Source organism: Phocoena sinus, chromosome 6 (assembly GCF_008692025.1).
Source record: "Phocoena sinus isolate mPhoSin1 chromosome 6, mPhoSin1.pri, whole genome shotgun sequence".
NCBI classification, from domain to species: Eukaryota; Metazoa; Chordata; class Mammalia; order Artiodactyla; family Phocoenidae; genus Phocoena; species Phocoena sinus.
The window spans coordinates 26,002,634-26,021,731 of record NC_045768.1 but is presented as its reverse complement, the minus strand read 5'-3'; the positions used below and the strand labels follow the sequence as shown (position 1 = coordinate 26,021,731).

Here is a 19,098-nt window from a genome sequence, read left to right as displayed (position 1 = left end):
CTTTGGGAGGTGACTGGGTCATGAGGGCACAGCCCTCATGAATGAGATTAGTGCCCTTATAAAAGGAACTCCAGAGAGCTCCCTCATCCCTTCTGCCATGTGAGGACACAGCAAGAAGACTGCCATCTATGAACCAGGTAGTGGGCCTTCACCAGACACTGAAGCTGCTGGCACCTTGATCTTGGACTCCCCAGCCTCCAGAATGGTGAAAAGTAAATTTCGGTTGTTTACAAACTACCTGGTTTATGGTAATTTTGTTATAGTAGCCCACATGGACTAAAACAGACACTATTATTAAAATAAAAAGGCAACTCACAGGAGAAAATATTTCTGGATTATATATCTGATAAGGGAATAACATCCAGAATATATAGAGAACACCTAGAACTCAACAACAAAAAAACAAACAACCCAATTCAAAAATGGGCAAAGGACTTGAACAGCTGTTTCTCCAAAGAAGATACACAAATGGCCAAAAAGCACACGAAAAGATGCTCAGCATCACTAATCACTAAGGAAATGCAGCTCAAAGCCACAATGTGATACCAGTTCAAATCCATTATGATGGCTATTATTTAAAAGAAGCTTTGGCAAGGACGTGGAGAAGTTGGAACCCTTGTACGTTGCTGGTAATAATGTAAAATGGTGCAGCCACAATGAAAAACAGTATGGCAGTTCTTCAAAAAATCAAACACACAATTACCATTTGATCCAGTAATTCCACTTCTGGTTATATACCCAAAAGGACTCAAAGTAGAGATTTGAACAGATATTTGTACACCCATGTTCACAGCATTATTCACAACAGACAAAAGTGGAAACAACCCAAATGTCCATGGGCAGATGAATGGATAAACAAAATGTGCTATATACATATAATGGAATATTATTCAGACTTAAAAAGGAAGGAAATTCTGATATATACTACAACATGGAAGAAGGTTGAAGAAATTATCCTAAGTGAAATAAACCAAACACAGACCAAACACAGAAGGACAAATACTGTATGGTTCCATTTATATGAGGTACCTAGGGTAGTCAAATTCATAGACAGAAAGTAAAAGGGTTGCTAGGGACGAGGATGGGGGGAGGAGTCGGGGGGGCAAGGGCAGAATGGAGAATTCTAGTTTAATGGGTACAGAGTTTCAGTTTGGGATGATGAAAAGTTCTGGAGGTGAATAGTGGTAATGGTTGCACAACAATAGGAAAGTACTTATTGTCACTAAACTATATATTTTAAAATGATTAAAATGGTAAATTGTTATGTATATTTTGCCACAATAAAATAAATAAAATAAACATATAGAATAGAAAGTGATAAATGCTATAAGAAAGGCACAAGTAACCTTTCCCTAGGATTTCCCTCAGACATGATATCTGAAATTTCAATCCTGGACTTCCCTGGTGGCGTAGTGGTTAAGAATCCGCCTGCCAATGCAGGGGACATGGGTTCGAGCCCTGGTCCGGGAAGATCTCACATGCTGCGGAGCAACTAAGCCCATGCGCCACAACTACTGAGCCTGCGCTCTAGAGCCCGTGAGCCACAACTACTGAGTCCATATACCACAACTAAGGAAGCCCGCACACCTAGAGCCTGTGCTCTGCAAAGAGAAGCCACTGCAACGAGAAGCTCACGCACCACAACAAAGAGTAGGCTCCGCTCACCACAACTAGAGAAAACCCACGCACAGCAGTGAAGACCCAATGCAGCCAAAAATAAATAAATAAATTTAAATTTTCAATCCTATTTCCACTCTGATACTTCTTACCCCCCCCACATCTTCTTTCTTTGTTCTTACCGCTATTTAATATTCTATAAATTTAACTTTATTTATTTTTATTGTCTGCCTTCCCCCCTTAGAATGTAAGCTCCATAAAGGTAGAAATTTTTGCCTGATTTATCCATTGCTTTAACTGCAGTGACTAGAACATACAGTAAATGCTCAATAAATATTTGTTGAATGAGTAGATAAAATGATAAGGGAATTGAGAGGAAGGAAAAATGATTTACTGAGCAGTTGAAGGAAATCTTCAAGGAGAACGTGCCTTTAAGGATGAACAGGATTTGAATTCTTGAGAGGCAAGAGTGATGTGCCCATCAGATTGGCAAAAAAGGAAAGTATAGAACCTATGAAGTGTTGGCTGGGGGGCAGGGGAAACTGGTACTCTCAAACCGTGTTGATAGGAATCTACATGGCAATTTCGATATAACTTTGGTAGGCTCTATTAAATTGAAAATCCACATTCTCTGTTGACCTAGCAATCTCACATCTTTGCATCTTTCGTGGAGTAATTCTCAGACATGTTCACAGAGGAGGGAAACTGAAAGGCACAGAAAGATTAAATAACTCGACCAGAGTCATCTCATAATGATGTGAAGATTAGAAGTTAATATATTAGGCATTTAGAAAAGGACCTGAACACATAATAAGCACTGTATAAACAATGGTCCACGGGACTTCCATGGCGATCCAGTGGTTAAGACTTTGCCTTCCAATGTAGAGGGTGCAGCTTCGATCCCTGGTCGGGGAGCTAAGATCTCACATGCCTCGCGACCAAAACACCAAAACATAAAACAGAAGCAGTATTGTAACAAATTCAATAAAGACTTTAAAAATGGTCCACATCAAAAAAAAAAATCTTAAAAAAAAAACAATGGCCCACATTATTATTTACTGGCTAAATGTACTTTTCCTGCAAATTTTCTGTATAAACCATTTGTGCTTTTGCCTAATTGGATTGTAATGTTTTTCTTTTTAATTTGTATGAGTAATTTATATATTAAGGCTATTAAATTTGTCACATGTTGGGAATATTTTTCAGTTTGTTGCATGCTTTTTATTCTGTTTACATTGTTACCACATGATGAGATAATGAAATCTTTATCTAGTCAATCCATTATGGCTATTTTTTTAAACTTGGATATTTGCTGCCAACCAGAAATTTGATAAATATATGCACCTTATTTATTTTGTTTCCATAGTCTGACTTTTTATATTTACTAATCAATCCATCTGGAATTGTTGTTAGTGTTCCTAGAAGTTTTGGTATTAGTTTCCTAGGGCTACTGTAACAAATTACAGCAAACTGGGTGCCTAAAACAATAGAAATGTATTGCCTCACAATTCTGGAGGCTAGAAATCTGAAATCAAGGCGTTGGCAGGGCTATGCTCTCTCTGAAGGCTCTAGGGGAAGATCCTTCCTTGTCTCTTCCTAACTTCTGGTGGTTGCTAAAAATTCCTGGTATTCCTTGGATTATGGCAGCATCGCTCCAATCTCTGCTTCCATTGTCACACGGCATTCTTCTCTTTGTCTGTGTCTGTGTCCAAATTTCCTCTTTCTTATCAGGTCACCAGTCGCTGGATTAGGGTCCACTCTAATCCAGCATGACCTCATCTTAACTGGATTATATCTATAAAGACTCTTTCCAATATGGTAACATTCACAAGTACTGGGGGTTAGAACTTAAACATATCTTTTGGGGAGACACAATTCAACCCACCATGGTTTCTACATAGCTAACCAATTATTCTACTGCTAACACTTTTCCCTATTAAAGATTATTAAATAGTCTTTTATTGTGCCATCAGATCCTAAATTGAATGGGTATATACTAAAGTCTCAGGCTGTCAGTTTTTACTCTGTTTCTTATACCAATATGAGAGGTGATATTTCTTTAAGTGGCTTATAATCACTTTTTATAAGTAGCTGAATATGATACCTTTTTAAAATGTCATATAATGCAACAACACAACCAAATTATTTCCCTCTGCCAAAAACCTATACTTTGACCAGCAGAGTCTTCTTCATTCCTAACTTTCTCAGAGCCAGTGGTTTCATCATGAAAGCTACATGGAAGAGCAAGAGGTACAGCTCTGCTACGTTTAGGAGCACACCCTATTCACAGCCCCCGTATTTTTTGGTTTTATTTTATTTTTAGCCCATATTTTATGTAGCCCATAAACTACAACATGGGTTACAACTACTTTATAATAATTTGGAACTGGCAGTAAGGAGATTTAATAAGAAATGAGACAGATTGGGAATACCAGTAGGAACTAAAACCATAAAACCAATTTCACTCAACAATGAATATGCAAGAAAAGATATATCAGTGCGACAACTATCTAAGCTTCAAACACTTTGTGTCCTGGGACTCTTCTTAATTAATATATAGTGCAACAGCTCTGCAAAACACATGTATTGCATGTATTGCAAAACCACAAATGATAAACATGGGTCTGGGAAAAGGAACCCATACTTTCTATTTAAAGTAGAAAAAAAATTTTTAAATGCTCTAAAGTTTCTTTAGAGAAGCCCATAGGATTATATTAATTTATTCATAGTTTCATTTATGACAAGATAATATTATAATTCTAATATAATTTTCAAAACACTTGACCAATATATAGATTAGATAACCAGCTGTGAAACAGAGACAGACAGAGAGCTGAAAAGATGCTGGATCCCTGTGTCCATCTCCTACCCCATCAAGAGCCAATCAAGCCTTGCTGCCTTCCTGGAATCTACCTCAATCCCAGCACATAACAGAGATCTTGGACTTGTTTATTTCTCTTAGTAACCTCCTGAGGGCAGAGATTCAGAGACTCATCAGACATAGGTAGGGCCTGGCATATAACTGCTTCCCAATAAATACTGGAGAAAAAAATGACAATAAACTAATAAACACATAAACGTGATTTCAACAAAAAGCCAGCTATGCTTTTTAGCTCAAAAGACAAGCCAGGTATACTTGAAATAAATCATAAGTAAATCAGCTTTAGCTAGTAATGAAAAACCTGCTGAAAGAAAAAGAATGTTGAACTGGGAAAAAACAAAAGAACCCAAACTATTTAAACATATTGAACTTCAGCAAAAGATCTATTTCACAACTTGTTGCTAACAATTTTTCGACTCTCTCTTGCAAAATTAATGAGAAAATCAGTTCAAATGAAAAAAAAAAAGAAACTGGAAAAGAAGTAAAACTGTCACTGTTTGCAGATGACATGATACTATACATAGATAATCCTAAAGATGTCACCAGAAAACTACTAGAGTTAATCGATGAATTTGGTAAAGTTGCAGGATACAAAATTAATGCACAGAAATCTCTTGCATTCCTATACACTACCAACGAAAGATGTGAAAGAGAAATTAAGGAAACAATCCCATTCACCATTGCAACAAAAAGAATAAAATACCTAGGAATAAACCTACAAAGGAGGTAAAAAACCTGTACTCAGAAAACTGTAAGACACTGATGAAAGAAATCAAAGATGATACAAACAGACGGAGAGACATACCATGTTCTTACTTTGGAAGAATCAATATTGTGAAAATGACTATATTACCCAAAGCAATCTACAGATTCAATGCAATCCCTACCAAATTACCAATGGCATTTTTTACAGAACTAGAACAAAAAACCTGAAAATTTGTATGGAGACATAAAAGACCCCGAAGAGCCAAAGCAATCTTGAGGGATAAAAAATGGACCTGGAGGAATCAGACTCCCTGACTTTAGACTATACTACAAATCTACAGTAATCAAGACAATATGGTACTGGCACAAAAACAGAAATATAGATCCATGGGACAGGACAGAAAGCCCAGAGTTAAACCCACACACCTGTGGTCAACTAATCTACGACAAAGGAGGCAAGGATATACAATGGAGAAAAGACAGCCTCTTCAATAAGTGGTGCTGGGAAAACTGGACAGCTACATGTAAAAGAATGAAATTAGAACACTCCCTAACACCATACACAAAAATATACTCAAAATGGATTAAAGACCTAAATGTAAGGCCAGACACTATAAAACCCGTAGAGGAAAACATAGGCAGAATACCCGTTGACATAAATCGCAGCAAGATCTTTTTTGACCCACCTCCTAGAATAATGAAAATAAAAATAAACAAATGGGACCCAATGAAACTTAAAAGTTTTTTCACAGCAAAGGAAACCATAAACAAGATGAAAAGACAACCCTCAGAATGGGAGAAAATATTTGCAATTGAAGCAACTGACAAGGGATTAATCTCCAAAATACACAAACAGCTCACGCAGCTCAAGGTCAAAAAACAAACAACCCAATCCAAAAATGGGCAGAAGACCTAAATAGACATTTCTCCAAAGAAGACATACAGATGGCCAAGAGGCACATGAAAAGATGCTCAACATCACTAATTATTAGAGAAATGCAAATGAAAACTACAATGAGGTATCACCTCACATCAGTTAGAATGGGCATCATCAGAAAATCTACAAGCAACAAATGCTGGAGAGGGTGTGGAGAAAAGGGAACCCTCTTGCACTGTTGGTGGGAATGTAAATTGATACAGCCACTATGGAGAACCATTTGGAGGTTCCTTAAAAAACTAAAAATAGAATTACCATATGACCCAGCAATCCCACTACTGGGCATATACCCAGAGAAAACCATAATTCAAAAAGACACATGCACCCCAATGTTCAGCGCAGCACTATTTACAATAGCCAGGTCATGGAAGCAACCTAAATGTCCACTGACAGATGAATGGATAAAGAAGATGTGGTACATATATACAATGGAATATTACTCAGCCATGAAAGGGAAAGAAATTGGGTCATTTGTAGAGACGTGGATAGACCTAGAGACTGTTATACAGAGTGAAGTAAGTCAGAAAGGGAAAAACAAATATTGTTTATTAACACATATATGTGGAATCTAGAAAAATGGTACAGATGAACCAGTTTGCAAGGAAGAAATAGAGACACAGATGTAGAGAACAAATGTATGGACACCAAGGGAGGAAAGTGGGGGTGTGGGGCATAGTGGTGGGATGAACTGGGAGATTGGGATTGATGTATACACACTAATATGTATAAAATAGATAACTAATAAGAACCTGCTGTATAAAAAATTTAATAAAATAAAATTCAAAAAAAAGAATGTTCGGTTGCATAAATGATACTGTTTAAACATAAAACATGTGAATGCTAAGCCTTTGCCCCAGTGGCTAGCTGACTGCACCATTGTATCAACTTTTCAAATCATAGTTAGACAGCTAAGCTGAGAAAAGTAGTTTCAGAGGTTTCATGTAGTGTGTACAGGAGTTGAAATTCCAGAAGTTAAGAACCACCTATATGCTAAGCGGCTTTCCAAAAGGTTGTAACAAATAGTAAAATCACCAGCAAACTATGAAAAACATTTTTCCCATATACTTTTTGATATTATTGGAGGTTATTAAGCCTTAAATGTTCATTTTAACATGTAACAATATCACCTTGCTTTACTTTGCTTTTTTTTGATGGGTGGCTAAATTTTCCTTTCATTGCTTAGTTCTTTCTGTTTCAGGCACTCTTCCTGGTGCTTAAAGAATGTAAGTAAAATAGACAAAGATCCCTGTGTTCTAGCAGGGGAGACAAACACTAAAGAAGGAACATAATAAATAAATAATGCACTGTGTTAAAAGAGGAGGAAACAGGGTAAGGGGTATAGGGAGGGCTGGACTGGGAAATGGGCATTTTGTCATATTACATAGGGTGATTAAGGGGTTAGAGCAGGTTTCATTGAGAAGGTGAAATTTGAGCAAAGGTTGGAGGAGGTGAAGGAGAGGGCCGATATCTGTAGAAGAGTATTTCAGGAAGAGAGAACAAAAGATCAGGCAGGAGTGGACCTGTTCAACTCAAGGGACAGCTAGGAGGCCAGTGCGGCTGGAGCAGATTGAACCTGTGTAGCTGATGACATCCGAAAAGTAAAGAAGAGGATGGGGGAGGGGGCAATGTAAAGATTTGGGATTTTACTGATTGAAGTGGGTAGCCAGGGTAGGGTTTGAAGCATGAGTGAACAGATCCATGTTTTAAAAGAATATGGCTATTGTATCTAGAATAGACTATAGGAAGCAAGAGTAGAAACATGATGAGTGGAGCGACCATGGCGGCAGAGATGGAGACTACGTATGGCCTCTTGGCATGAACTCTTGGTAAGGCTAATCTAGCCATCATCACCTCTGAATGTCCAACCTGCCGAATTCCCAATGTGGTACTATTCTCTGAGGGACCAACTGGTCCCTTGGTGACAAGTTGACTTCGTTGGGCCCTATGCATGCTGGAAGGCCAATCAATTCATTCTCACAGGAATAGACATTTATTCTGAGTACAGGTTTACATTTCCTGCCAGCAGAGTTTCAGCCTATACCACTCTACAGGAGTTTACAGAGTGCCTGATCCATAGACCAGAACCCTACCTATCACAGCATCCAACCAGGAGACCCACTTTACAGTGAAGGAGGTTTGGGAGTGGTCCCATGGTCATGGGACATGTTGGTCTTATCACATACCCCCCTCCCCGAAGCGCCAGCCTGAGAGAGTGACAGAACAATCTGCGGATGGGGCAGAGGAAGCACCATCTCAGGGGCAATATTGTGTAAGAACAGGGTCTCATTCTCCAGGGTGCAATCTACAAACTGAATAAAAGTACCCTCTAGGCTCTAGAGTCTAGGGCACTGTGTCCCCAGCAGGAAGACTAATTGGGTCCAGGAATCAAGGCAGGGAAGCAGAATGGTCTCATTTACCACTCCCAGTGACCTACTGAGGATTTTTCTGTCCCCACAACTCTGGGACCTGTGGTGTTAGAAGTCTTGGCCCTCAAAGGGGGAGTACTTTGCCAGGGGACACCGCAATGGTCCCACTGAACTACAAGCTTTGTTGCTTATATTAAGAGACCAAAAAGCAAGAAGAGTCATCAACTTGGGAGGGGCAATTGATCCTTATCAGCGAGAGAAGGTAGGACCACCTATACTCAGAACAAGAAGGAATATATGTGGAATTGACTTGGATGCCTCTTGCTACTCCTTTGCCCAGTTGTGACTATGAATGGACAAGTACAGCAACCCAGACCTGAGAAGAGTGCAAACACCAAAGGCTCAACCTCTTCAGGAATAAAGGTTTGGGTCACACCACTAGGCAATGCACCAAGACCAGCAGAGGTAACTGACGAGAACAAGGGGCATTTAGGATGGATAGTGGAGGAGGGAAATGATGAGTACCAGTAGTGGCCCAGAGACCAGCTGCCAGTATGCAGCGTGGGGTTTGTCCCACTGTCCTACTTCATTTAGGTTTCCCTTTAGTAAGAGAGGCTCAATGGGCCCCTGGAGCAGCTGTTTCCTGCGTGTGTATGGAGAAGCGCGTTTACATGGTGCAAGCAGATGCCTATTTCAGCACTGCCTGGATAGCCCTTCAAGAAAAAAACTACGTGTGAGAACTTAGCTATGAGGAGTCCAGTTAGCTGACAGCTCTTCCTGGGCAGCCTCTAGCCACTGACCATGGCAGGGACACCAGAGTCTGGCAATTTCATCCAGAGTGACTGCTCTAACAGGGAATCTTCACACCATTTACTCCCGTTGGGTTGGCTAACCCTTTGTCAGATCTACGTCACAATCTGAGTCTTTCTCTACCCAATGTTTCCTTCTCTCTTTCCTTTCACAGCAAATGTATCAGCATTGTGCTCTGAAGCATTCTGCTTCCTCCCTTGTATTCTTCACAGTTGATATCCACCAAAAAAACGTCTTGTACAACTCCGTTTCAGTGTCTGAACTGACCTAGTGACTGAACACTAGGTCACAGGGCTGAAAAACTTGGGGTGGGGGAGGCAGGGTGGAAAATGAGGAAGGAAGGCAGAGCTAGAAGACAGAAGAAATTTTCAAAGCTCAATTGTTATGGGCTGAAGTTGTTTTTTAAAGTATATTTAATTGCAAAAAGAAATACTTTTAATAAAGAGTTGAAAACTTTAATTACAATAAGGAAATGTTTGCACCACTCTATAAACATCTCGAACTTGGAAAGAGGTTTTATTAACATAAAGCTTACATCATAAATCACCAATAGCTTTTATAACCAATGGAGATGGGAGCCATGCGCCTTACCTTTGGAAGGGCTTAAGTCAAACACTGCTATTTTTTTTGAATAGGATCCCTAATCAGTCTTTATCCATTACTGTATATCCAACACAATGCCTGGCACAGAGTAGATGCTCAGAGAATATCTGCTGGATAGGGTGGTGCCATACAGAACACCGTCGGTCAGGACAGACACCCTTGAGTCAGGAGGACCAGAGAATTCCAAGGAAGTTTCCTAATGTGAAACTCAAGTGTAGTGAGCCTCTTTCTCTCACATCCCGCATCAACCGCATCAGCAAAACCTGTAAACTCTATTTTCAATAAATTGAGAATCCAGCTACTTCTTACCACTTGTAAAGTTTCCACACTAACACAAGTCACCAGTCTCTTATGGATTACTGCAATAACCTGCTAACTGGTCTCTTTGCGTACATCCTTGCTGTCCCCCCAGCCCACACCAAGAAGTTCTCCAGGCAGCACTCAGAGTAATCCTTTTAAAGCCTAAGTCAGATCCTGTCACTCCTCCACCTTAAAATTTCTAATGACTTTCCAAGTTACTCCGAATAAGAGCCAAAGCCTTTACAGTGGCTTTGTGCTCACTGCCCCACTTCCTTTACACCTCTAATGCCACCAGCTACTCTCTCCCCACAGCTGTCCCAGCTCCTTCACCCGACATCCTGGGTATTTCTCCAATATGTCAAGGATGCTTCTACCTCATGGCCTTGCACCTGCATGTAACAAATGCTATGTGAGTGTGAACATTTATGGCTATTATTGTTGTTCCCTCTACTTAGTCCCCTCTAATTCTACTCAGCAGCTGAATGTCTCCCTTCCTCACTTCTCCCTACTCTAATATCAACTATCAGGAAGACTTTCCTTGATTGACCCGTATATCAGGCAGAGTCTCAGCAGAAAAATATACCACATTCAAATGAGGTATTGTTACAGATTGAACTGTGCCCCTCCAAAAGATTTACCTTAATTAGTTAAATTAAGTCATACTGGAGTAGGGTGGGTCCTTAATCCAATATGACTGCTATGAAATAATAAGAAATATACCTATTGGTCTCTGCCCCTGGTTCTTGCTAATATTTGGTCTTTGACCTTGGTTCCTGACACAGGGCTCTCCAAAACTCTTATAATTTCCTGAGTGATAGCAGTATCTGACACAGAGCTCCTAACCCCTTGGAATTTCCTGAGTAATAGGAATGTCTTTTGTTGTAATGAGGGGACTCTTGGTGGGCTCCTGGATGGGGGCTGGTCACCAGAGAGACTAAGCCATGATTAGAAGGTTGTAACTTTCAGCCCAACCCCCCATTCTTCAGAGAAGAGGGAGAGGCTGGAAATTGAGGTAAATAATTGATCACCCCTGCGTGATGAGGCCTTCATAAAAATCCCCAAAGTACAGATTTTGGAAAGCTTCTGGGTTGGTGAATGTATCCACGTGCCAGGAGGGTGGGGCACCCCAACTCCACAGGGACACAAGCTCCTGCATTTGGGACCCTTCCAGATCTCACCCTATATATCTTTTCATCTGGTTGGTCATCAGTGTCCTTTATCATATCCTTTATCATATAATAAGCTAGTAAACATGTTTCCCTGAGCTCTGTGAACTGTTCTAGCAAACGATCAAACCCAAGGAGGGGGTCGTGGAAATCCCAGTTGGTAGCTGCTCAGTCTGAAGTACAGGTGACAAGTTAGGACTTGCAATTGGCATCTGAAGTAGGGGCAGTCTGGTGGGGCTGAGCCCTTAACTTGTGTGATCGGGTGCTAACTCCAGGTAGTGTCAGAACTGAACTGAACGGCAGGACACCCAGCTGGTGTCTGCAGAGAACTGGGGAATTACTTGGTGTGGGAAAAAAGCCCACACATCTGGTGATCAGAAGTAAATATTAAGAGTAGTAATTGAGCAGTGAGTAGAGGAGAAACAATAGAGTTTCTCCTATTCTACTGGTGTCCTTATAAGAAGAGACACACAGAGACAGACATACAAGAGTTGAACGTCACACGACGATGGAGACAGAGACTGAGGTGATGCAGCAAGCCAAGGGATGCCAATGATCGCCAGCAAACCACCAGAAGCTAGGAAGAGGCAACAAAGAACTCACTGTGACAGGTGTCAGAGAGAGCACTACCCTACCAACACCTTAATTTTGGACTTCTAGCCCCCAGAACTGTGAGACAATAAGTTTCGATTGTTTTAAGCCACTCAGTTCATGGAGATTCAATTAAAGGGACCCTTCACAATCATGTAGGGAAGCATACAGGGACACTACAAGGACAGTACAGCACCCTGGAGTGAGGAGTAGGGACTCTCTAGGCATGAAGGGGCAAGGTGGGGAGCAGGTACCAGAACCTGGAAGGAGAGAGTCACCTGGAAGGTCAGGATACAGAAGCAATGACCTTGTATCAAGAGCATTGCCAACCACAAAGAGGAATACATGGCCTAACTTCATTCTCCTCCCTTAGTCCTATCTCCTGCTGGGACTCCCCAGGAAGCCAATTGTGGTAGCCCATACAGGGCAGCCCTCTTGGGGCCAATTGCTGGGTGAAAAAGGGGTAAGAAGATGGGGGAGGGGCACATTCACTGCAGCAATACTATTTCGGCTCTGTACTATTGATCTTCATGTTCTTTTTTTTTTTTTAAAAAGCACTTATCAGTACCACATATACTATAAATATTGATAACTTTGATTTTTAGTTTATTATCTGTTTATCTATTATTCCACTAGAATACAAACTCCATGAGGACAGGGACTTTGTTTCTTGTTGTATCCTCAGCACCTAGAACAGTTCCTGGCATGGAGAGAGTCTCAAGAACTATCTGATGAATGAATGGCTTGGAGTGTGGCATTTTTACCCTGGTATTTTCTAAGTCAGCAGCTGCTGCATCTCTGCTTGCTCATCTTCTTCCCTGAAATTACTTGACTGATTTCCAAAAATGCAAGCAAAATTCCCTGGCTTGTTACCAAGTATTTGGAATCAATGACTCCCTCCTGTCTTTTTATCTTGGCCCAATAGCTCTTGAAGAAGCCCAAGGCCTATCCTACAAGGCCTCGCTCATAAGCACCCTCATCTTGGTGGCCTTTGCGTTGGGGGGTTGGAGGGGGTCCTATCATCTGTCATGTGAACGGTGGGACTCTTGGCAAACGCATCTACATCAGACGAGGAGGCATACAGGCTGTCCAACCTGTACTATTTAGCCAAGCAAATAAAAAGTAATAATTTCAGGTAGAGCCATGAAAATCTTTAAACCAGGGTACTGTTGTACTATCACATGGAGTTTTGTGGGGCTCAGATGAGATTATCCATGGAAAGTGCCTCAAATGGTGCCTTGCCTAAAGGGTTAATGTATGTTTATTATATATTATTAAAGTTGTTGAAGAAGTCCTCTGTGAGGAAGTAAATTATGACTTGGACCCTGAATGATGAAAAGGAGATAGTCAATTAGAGATCTGGGAAGAGAGTTTCAAGCTGAAGTAACCTCAGCTGCAAAGGCCCAGAGACGAGAACCAGCTTGGCCTGTTCGAGGGATGACAGTGAATGAGAGGGAGAGAGAAGGAAAGAGATGGGGCCAGAGGGTTTGGCAAGTATCAGATCATGTGAGCTCTCCAAGGCCAGGTAAAGAGTTTGAATTTTATTCTTAAGTATAATTAGGTATTAAGAGTAGATGTGACATGATTTATATTTGAAAAAGACCACTCTGCTGGGGAGGTTGAAAAAAGAGTAGAAGTGGAGAGACCAGTTGGGAGGCAGGGGAAAGATACTGATGCACTAGCCTAGGGTTGTAGAAGTAGAATTGGGAGAAATGGCTGAATTGGGGATATAACTTGGAGAATGAAGTTGATAGGACTTGATAATGGATTAGGTGTGGTGGTTGGCAGGGGCGGGGTGGGGGGAGGAAGAGAGGGAAGAGATTTATCAGGGATGATGACTAGATTTTTGGTCTGAGCACCTGGGTAGATGGTGGTGCCATGAACTAAGATGGGGGAAAACTGGGAGAGGAGCAGGTTTCAGAGGGAGGGGAGGTTCAGAGGGAATCAATGGTTCTGTTTGGCCATGGTAAGTTTCAGAGGCTTACTATATTTCAAGTGAAGATATTGTGTAGGCAATTGGCTAACTCTATCTATAGCTAAGGGGAGAGGTCCAGGCTGGAGGTATTTCAGAACAAGGGGCAGGATGAGATCACCTGGTGACTAGCAGTAGATATACAGGAATACAGAGGGTGGAAGGTTAGATACTGAATTACAATACAGGGAGATATGTGCTGTGAATGGGGCAACACCAGGTTAGTGGAGAGGGAGGCTGGTCAGCAAAGTTCCGTGGAAGCATTATATCCACAGAAAACCAAGCAGTGACATTTTATCAGTGAGGATGCTGGTCCAGAGAGGTAATTTGCAATTAGTCACAGAGCTAGTGACCTAACTGTAACTTTATACTTGAACTACTTTAAGTCAAACCCTATTAAGAGGCAGGATAGTCAGGCACCTAGGAACACAGGCTCTGGAGTCATTCTGCTTGGGTTCAAATTCTGGACCTGCCACTTACCAGGTGGGTGACTCCAGGTACATTACTCATCATCTCTATACTTCAGTTTTCTTATCTGTAAATAGGCATACTACAAATAGCTATCTACTTAGGGAATGCTTACTATGTTTCTGGTACTAAGATTTTACATACATTATACAACACCCCCCTCCAATAATCAATGAAGTTGAATGCTATTATTATCCCCATCTTACTGATGAGAAACCGAAAGCATATTTATGCATTCACAAATATTTACTGTGCCTGCATTACATGTTTCTTCGTGCTAGGGGTACATCAGGAGATACAACAAAGTCCTTGCCTTTGTGCAGCTTGTCTGTGATTTACTGAAAGGAGAAAGATGATAAACCTAATAAATATGTATACTATATGGCAATTAGAAGATGATAAATGCTATAGGAAAAACACCAGGGTAATGAAGCTAGGAAAGTTGCTGTTTTAAGTCGGGTATCCAGGGTAGACCTCTCTGAGAAGGCGACATTTGAGCAAAGATTTGAAGGAGGTGAGACAGCGAGCCACCCACGTAGCTAGGGAAAGAAGACTCGGAGCGGAAACAGCAAGGGCGAAGGTAGGCTCTCAGGTGAGAGCGTTTGTCTAACATCCACCAACAATGCCTAGGGCCAGCCGTGAGAGTAAGATATGAAAGGAAGGGACTGTGTATCCAGTTCTAAGAACTTTGACTTTTACTCTGGGTGAGATGAGGAACCACTGGACAGTTCTGCCCGGGGGAATGATATAACTTGACCTTGTATTTAGGCTCAAGGTCCATCAAGGCAGTCTAGCGCTGGAGTCAGTGCTCTCAGAATAAAAGAATCAGTCGCCAGCACAAGGACTCAGCTACACAGCGAGCACCCTGCAAGCGCCGGCCCACTACTGTGGCTGTCACAATCCTTTCACTTAAACCCCGCCCCGACCTACCGCCCTCTAGTTCCCCAGCTCCAGGTCTCCGCATCCACTCAGTCTGGTCTCCACGTAGCGCTTCCCCGGCTATGGATTGCGCAACTCAGACAACAGGGCGGAGCCTGGACGTGGGCGGAGTCTGGACGTAGGCCGAACTGCGGCGGGCTGGAGAACGCCCCGGCCGCAGACTCTTCATGGAAGCCCCGAGAACCCCGAGACGCCCACTGACTGCGCCTGCGCACGCGCAATCCAGGCCGCCGACATTCCAAAACGGTAATCCGCGCCGCCCTGCCCCAATTCCGGGGCGGAGTTCTTGGCTGCTCCTGCGCACAGGCTCGCCGCACCCTACGCCTGCGCGTTCAGCCGGCCCGACCCCATCCCCCAGGTTTTTCGGGTGGGGGAGGGGGTGCGTCTCGGCGAGTCACGATGATGGCGGCTACCATCCTGTGGTGAGGTAGCGGATTCTCTGCTGATCTCGCAGAGCCCCTGGCGCTTCCTGCAGACTTAGTGGCTGGCGCCGGGCTCGTGAGGAAGCACGGTGGCTCGTGCTCGCGAGGAAGGCCGCAGTCGCGGAGGCAGCGGCGCGGCCCGGGGCCAGGGCTGGGGGAGAGGCCGCTCTGCAGGGCGAATGTGACAAGCCCCCACCCCCACCGCTTTCCTCCCTAGTGCGCGAGGAGCGCGGGCGACCCCGGGGCCCCGCCAGGCCACAGACCCCGCCCAGCGGCCAGCACCCGGAGCAGGCCCGGCAGCGGAGCTGCGCGGCGGCACCATGCTGGTCACCCTGAAGACCCTACAGCAGCAGACCTTCAAGATCGACATCGACCCAGACGAGACGGTGAGTGCGGCGGGAGCGCGGAGCCCGGCACCGGGCAGGGGAGGCGCGCGAGGCGCCCACCGGGCCTGGGCTTGGGGCGGTGCGGTGGGGCCGTGTGCGGGGCCCCGGCCTCAGCTTGTAGAGGGGCCCGGCGGCGCGCCCGAGCGGGGAGACCTCCGGTACACCCTAGAGGGCCCGGCGAGCGGGGTCTTGGGCCCCGGGCGCTGGATGAGGCCTGCGGGCTCCGAGCGCGGGCAGGGCCCGGGGGCCCGGCGGCAAGCGGCCCACCGGACTTTCAGAGTTGGCTGTGGGCTTTGTGGCAGGAGTAAGGGGAAGCAGTGGTCGGACACCGAAGCCCTGGTAGCAGATGGCGTGGAGTACACGCCCGCTGGGCACGGGAGGCCTCGGCCTGGGCGCTCTCGGCGGAGGGGCCAGAGGGGGAGGGGAGGTCAGGGCTGCCTCGGTGGTCTAGCCGGGCTCCCCGATGGTGGGTGCACGGGTTGGGGAGGGAGATGTCGGCGTCACCACTGTCCCTGAGTGGACCTGGTTAGGCGCTGAGGTCTAGGAAGCGCTAACTGGAGATAATGAGCCTTAAATAAAAAGTATCAGATTCCGTCTGCTGCACAGTGAGAGGCGAGTGGTGAGGGGTGGTGAAAATGCATTCTTTGCCCCCTTCGCCGCAGAATTGGTGACCCTTTTATTTGCCTATATCTTGAATCGTTTCGCTGCAGTTCTCCCGCCACCCAACCCACACCCATGTGTAGATTGCCCTTTGAGCCCTCTTTGGTGGTGGTTTGTTGGGTTAGAGCCCTTCAAATCCAGGCTCAAACTTAACTCCAGATTAATGAGTTCCCTGTGTTAGAAGTCTTGAAGTTGTAGGAGTCGGAACTCTGCACCCAACCCCCAAGTAATAGCCTTTCAGGGGAGAAAAAAAGAAAATAAAAACTTTGAGTCTCTTCTGTAAACTCTTGAACACCTCAGAAGTTCACGTGTTAAATTCTCATGTCATCCTGTGTATTTGTGAGTGCAAAAAGGCACTGTGTTGAAATCAGTACAACTTTTTGCCAAGATCTAAAAATGCCATTCAGTGTAAACTTACTTGTGTTCTGGAATTGTGATGCTGTACACCATTGAGGTTGTCATAAGGCTTTATTTAAAGCAGCAACTTTCAGCCCATCTGTATTTTTAAAAATAGGTGATTCAATTTTGGTGGAGATCTGGGGCCTTAGTGTTAGTTAATTAAATAATCCTGAGCTCCCATGTGTGGCTCTAACTTATTTGCTATGTGCCTGTTTTGCAAAGATGTTAAGATTAAATATTATTTAATTGGTGGTCAGTAAATGGAATTGATTATTAATCACTCCATACCTTTGAGTGAGGGTATAGTGTTATGTTTTACCTATATCATTTAATCTAAAGTTTTCTACACCTTTAATTATTTAAAAAAAGTAGTTCCCAGCCTTTTTGGAATTGTGACTAAATGATTTTAGTTCAAGATATTTAATTATATGTGTAAATATGCTGTGTGGTAAATTCTTAAAGGTGCAGGAGATAGCAATTTTAGATGAGAAATTCAGTGTTCTCAGAAGTAATTGACAACACCCTGTGGATTGCTATTACTAACAAAAATCATTCTTCCTGAGTATTCCTTTACTGCTTGGTGTATACTTAGAAGTTAAAGGATGAAAGTTAATGCAGCTGTTTAATGTTTTCAGACAAAACTTTTCATAAAATGTTATTGACTTTGGATTTTTGTAGTGACACGGTTGGTGCTGCAGGAACTTTACCAGCTTATATTCACAATTAATTCCAAGATTATTGAAACCTAAAGGATTTTTTTTTTTGGTAAATATCTGTGGATTTATTGAAGCTATGCAGTGACTTTCTACAGCTCCACTGAATTATTTATGTTCTATAAAGTTTGTATAGCTCTTTAGGCATTTTATGCATTCTTTATCTTAGAGCCAATATTGTATTTGTATAGATTCTTAACTGTACTTGCTATTTTCCAGTTTATTTCCAAGGGCATTTAAGTTATATGAAACATACTTCTAGACGTATATTTTCAGAAAGCTCAGTTGTTACAGAGAGTTGCTTCTTTAGCTTTTTGTTGCTGTTTGTCCAAATATAATTTTGTTGCTGTTTATGTAAATATAAAAGCTAACATTGTTAGGCTGGGACAAGAAATGAAAACACTTAATCTGGATATACTGGAACATTTACATTAAAATGACTTGTGGGTTTTTACTTTAATGGACTTAAATTTTAAAAATGGGAAAAATGTTAGAACTATTTTAATTCCATCTTTATAGTGATTTTTAATTAAATATTTATTTTTGATACAGTATTTGAGAAAATTCCAGTAAGAAAAGAAGCAATGAAAATTACATAAATAGAGGGAGACTGTAAGTGTCCTGTTTGTAATTTGTGAAAACTAGATAACCAAGGATATTAGAAATAGATCTAAAATAAAGGGGAAAAAATAGGATTTTACTGAGACTTCTAGGGAGATTCACATAAAATGAACAGATTTTGGTCTCTAAGATCTCTATTTTGGCCGCTCAAAGATTTTATTTTTACCTAGAAGGAACTAAGAAACCTTAAGGAACTTAAGTAACTTGAGGTGGCCGGTATAGAAACTTGTGAGCTTGAGACGAGCAGGAGCGAAAATGAGTGAAAGGACTGAGAGATAAGAGGAATCATGGGAGTGAATCATTTGCTCAACAAGTGAATGTTCAGTGAACTTTGACTGGCAGAACTGGAGGAGTACAGGGACATGGGGGACATGGTCTGGGTCTTCTTGGGAGCCATATTGACATAGTCTTAGCTCCGTCAGTGGCTATAGAGTAGATGCACAAAGTAGAAAAAGCAAGAGGATTTGTTTTTAAGGTGTTTGTATTTGCTTTAGTGTTTGGATGTTGAAAGTCCTCCCTTGCCTCTTTTTTAACAAGTGAAA

The 19,098-nt window shown here is 42.6% G+C and overlaps 1 protein-coding gene and 1 long non-coding RNA gene across 6 annotated transcripts in view; one reads left to right on the top strand and one right to left on the bottom strand.

Annotated features, from left to right (window-relative positions):
• Positions 1-15,429, bottom strand: part of LOC116755427 — a 28,966-nt gene extending 13,537 nt beyond the window's left edge. Inside the window, exon 1 of the long non-coding RNA XR_004350374.1 lies at positions 15,347-15,429. This is a non-coding gene — a long non-coding RNA (uncharacterized LOC116755427). The remainder of the gene's footprint in view (positions 1-15,346) is intronic.
• Positions 15,430-15,467: 38 nt separating this feature from the next.
• Positions 15,468-19,098, top strand: part of RAD23B (RAD23 homolog B, nucleotide excision repair protein) — a 44,724-nt gene continuing 41,093 nt past the window's right edge. Inside the window, exons 1-2 of one of the 5 annotated variants that reach the window (XM_032634875.1) lie at positions 15,468-15,601; positions 15,995-16,163. In XM_032634875.1, coding sequence (XP_032490766.1) covers positions 16,098-16,163 — 66 coding nt within the window. In that variant the 5' untranslated portion in view covers positions 15,468-15,601; positions 15,995-16,097. Of the gene's footprint in view, positions 15,602-15,711; positions 16,164-18,487; positions 18,548-19,098 lie in introns of those variants that run through there. The other 4 variants (XM_032634877.1, XM_032634876.1, XR_004350373.1 and 1 more) reach the window with 4 other exon arrangements.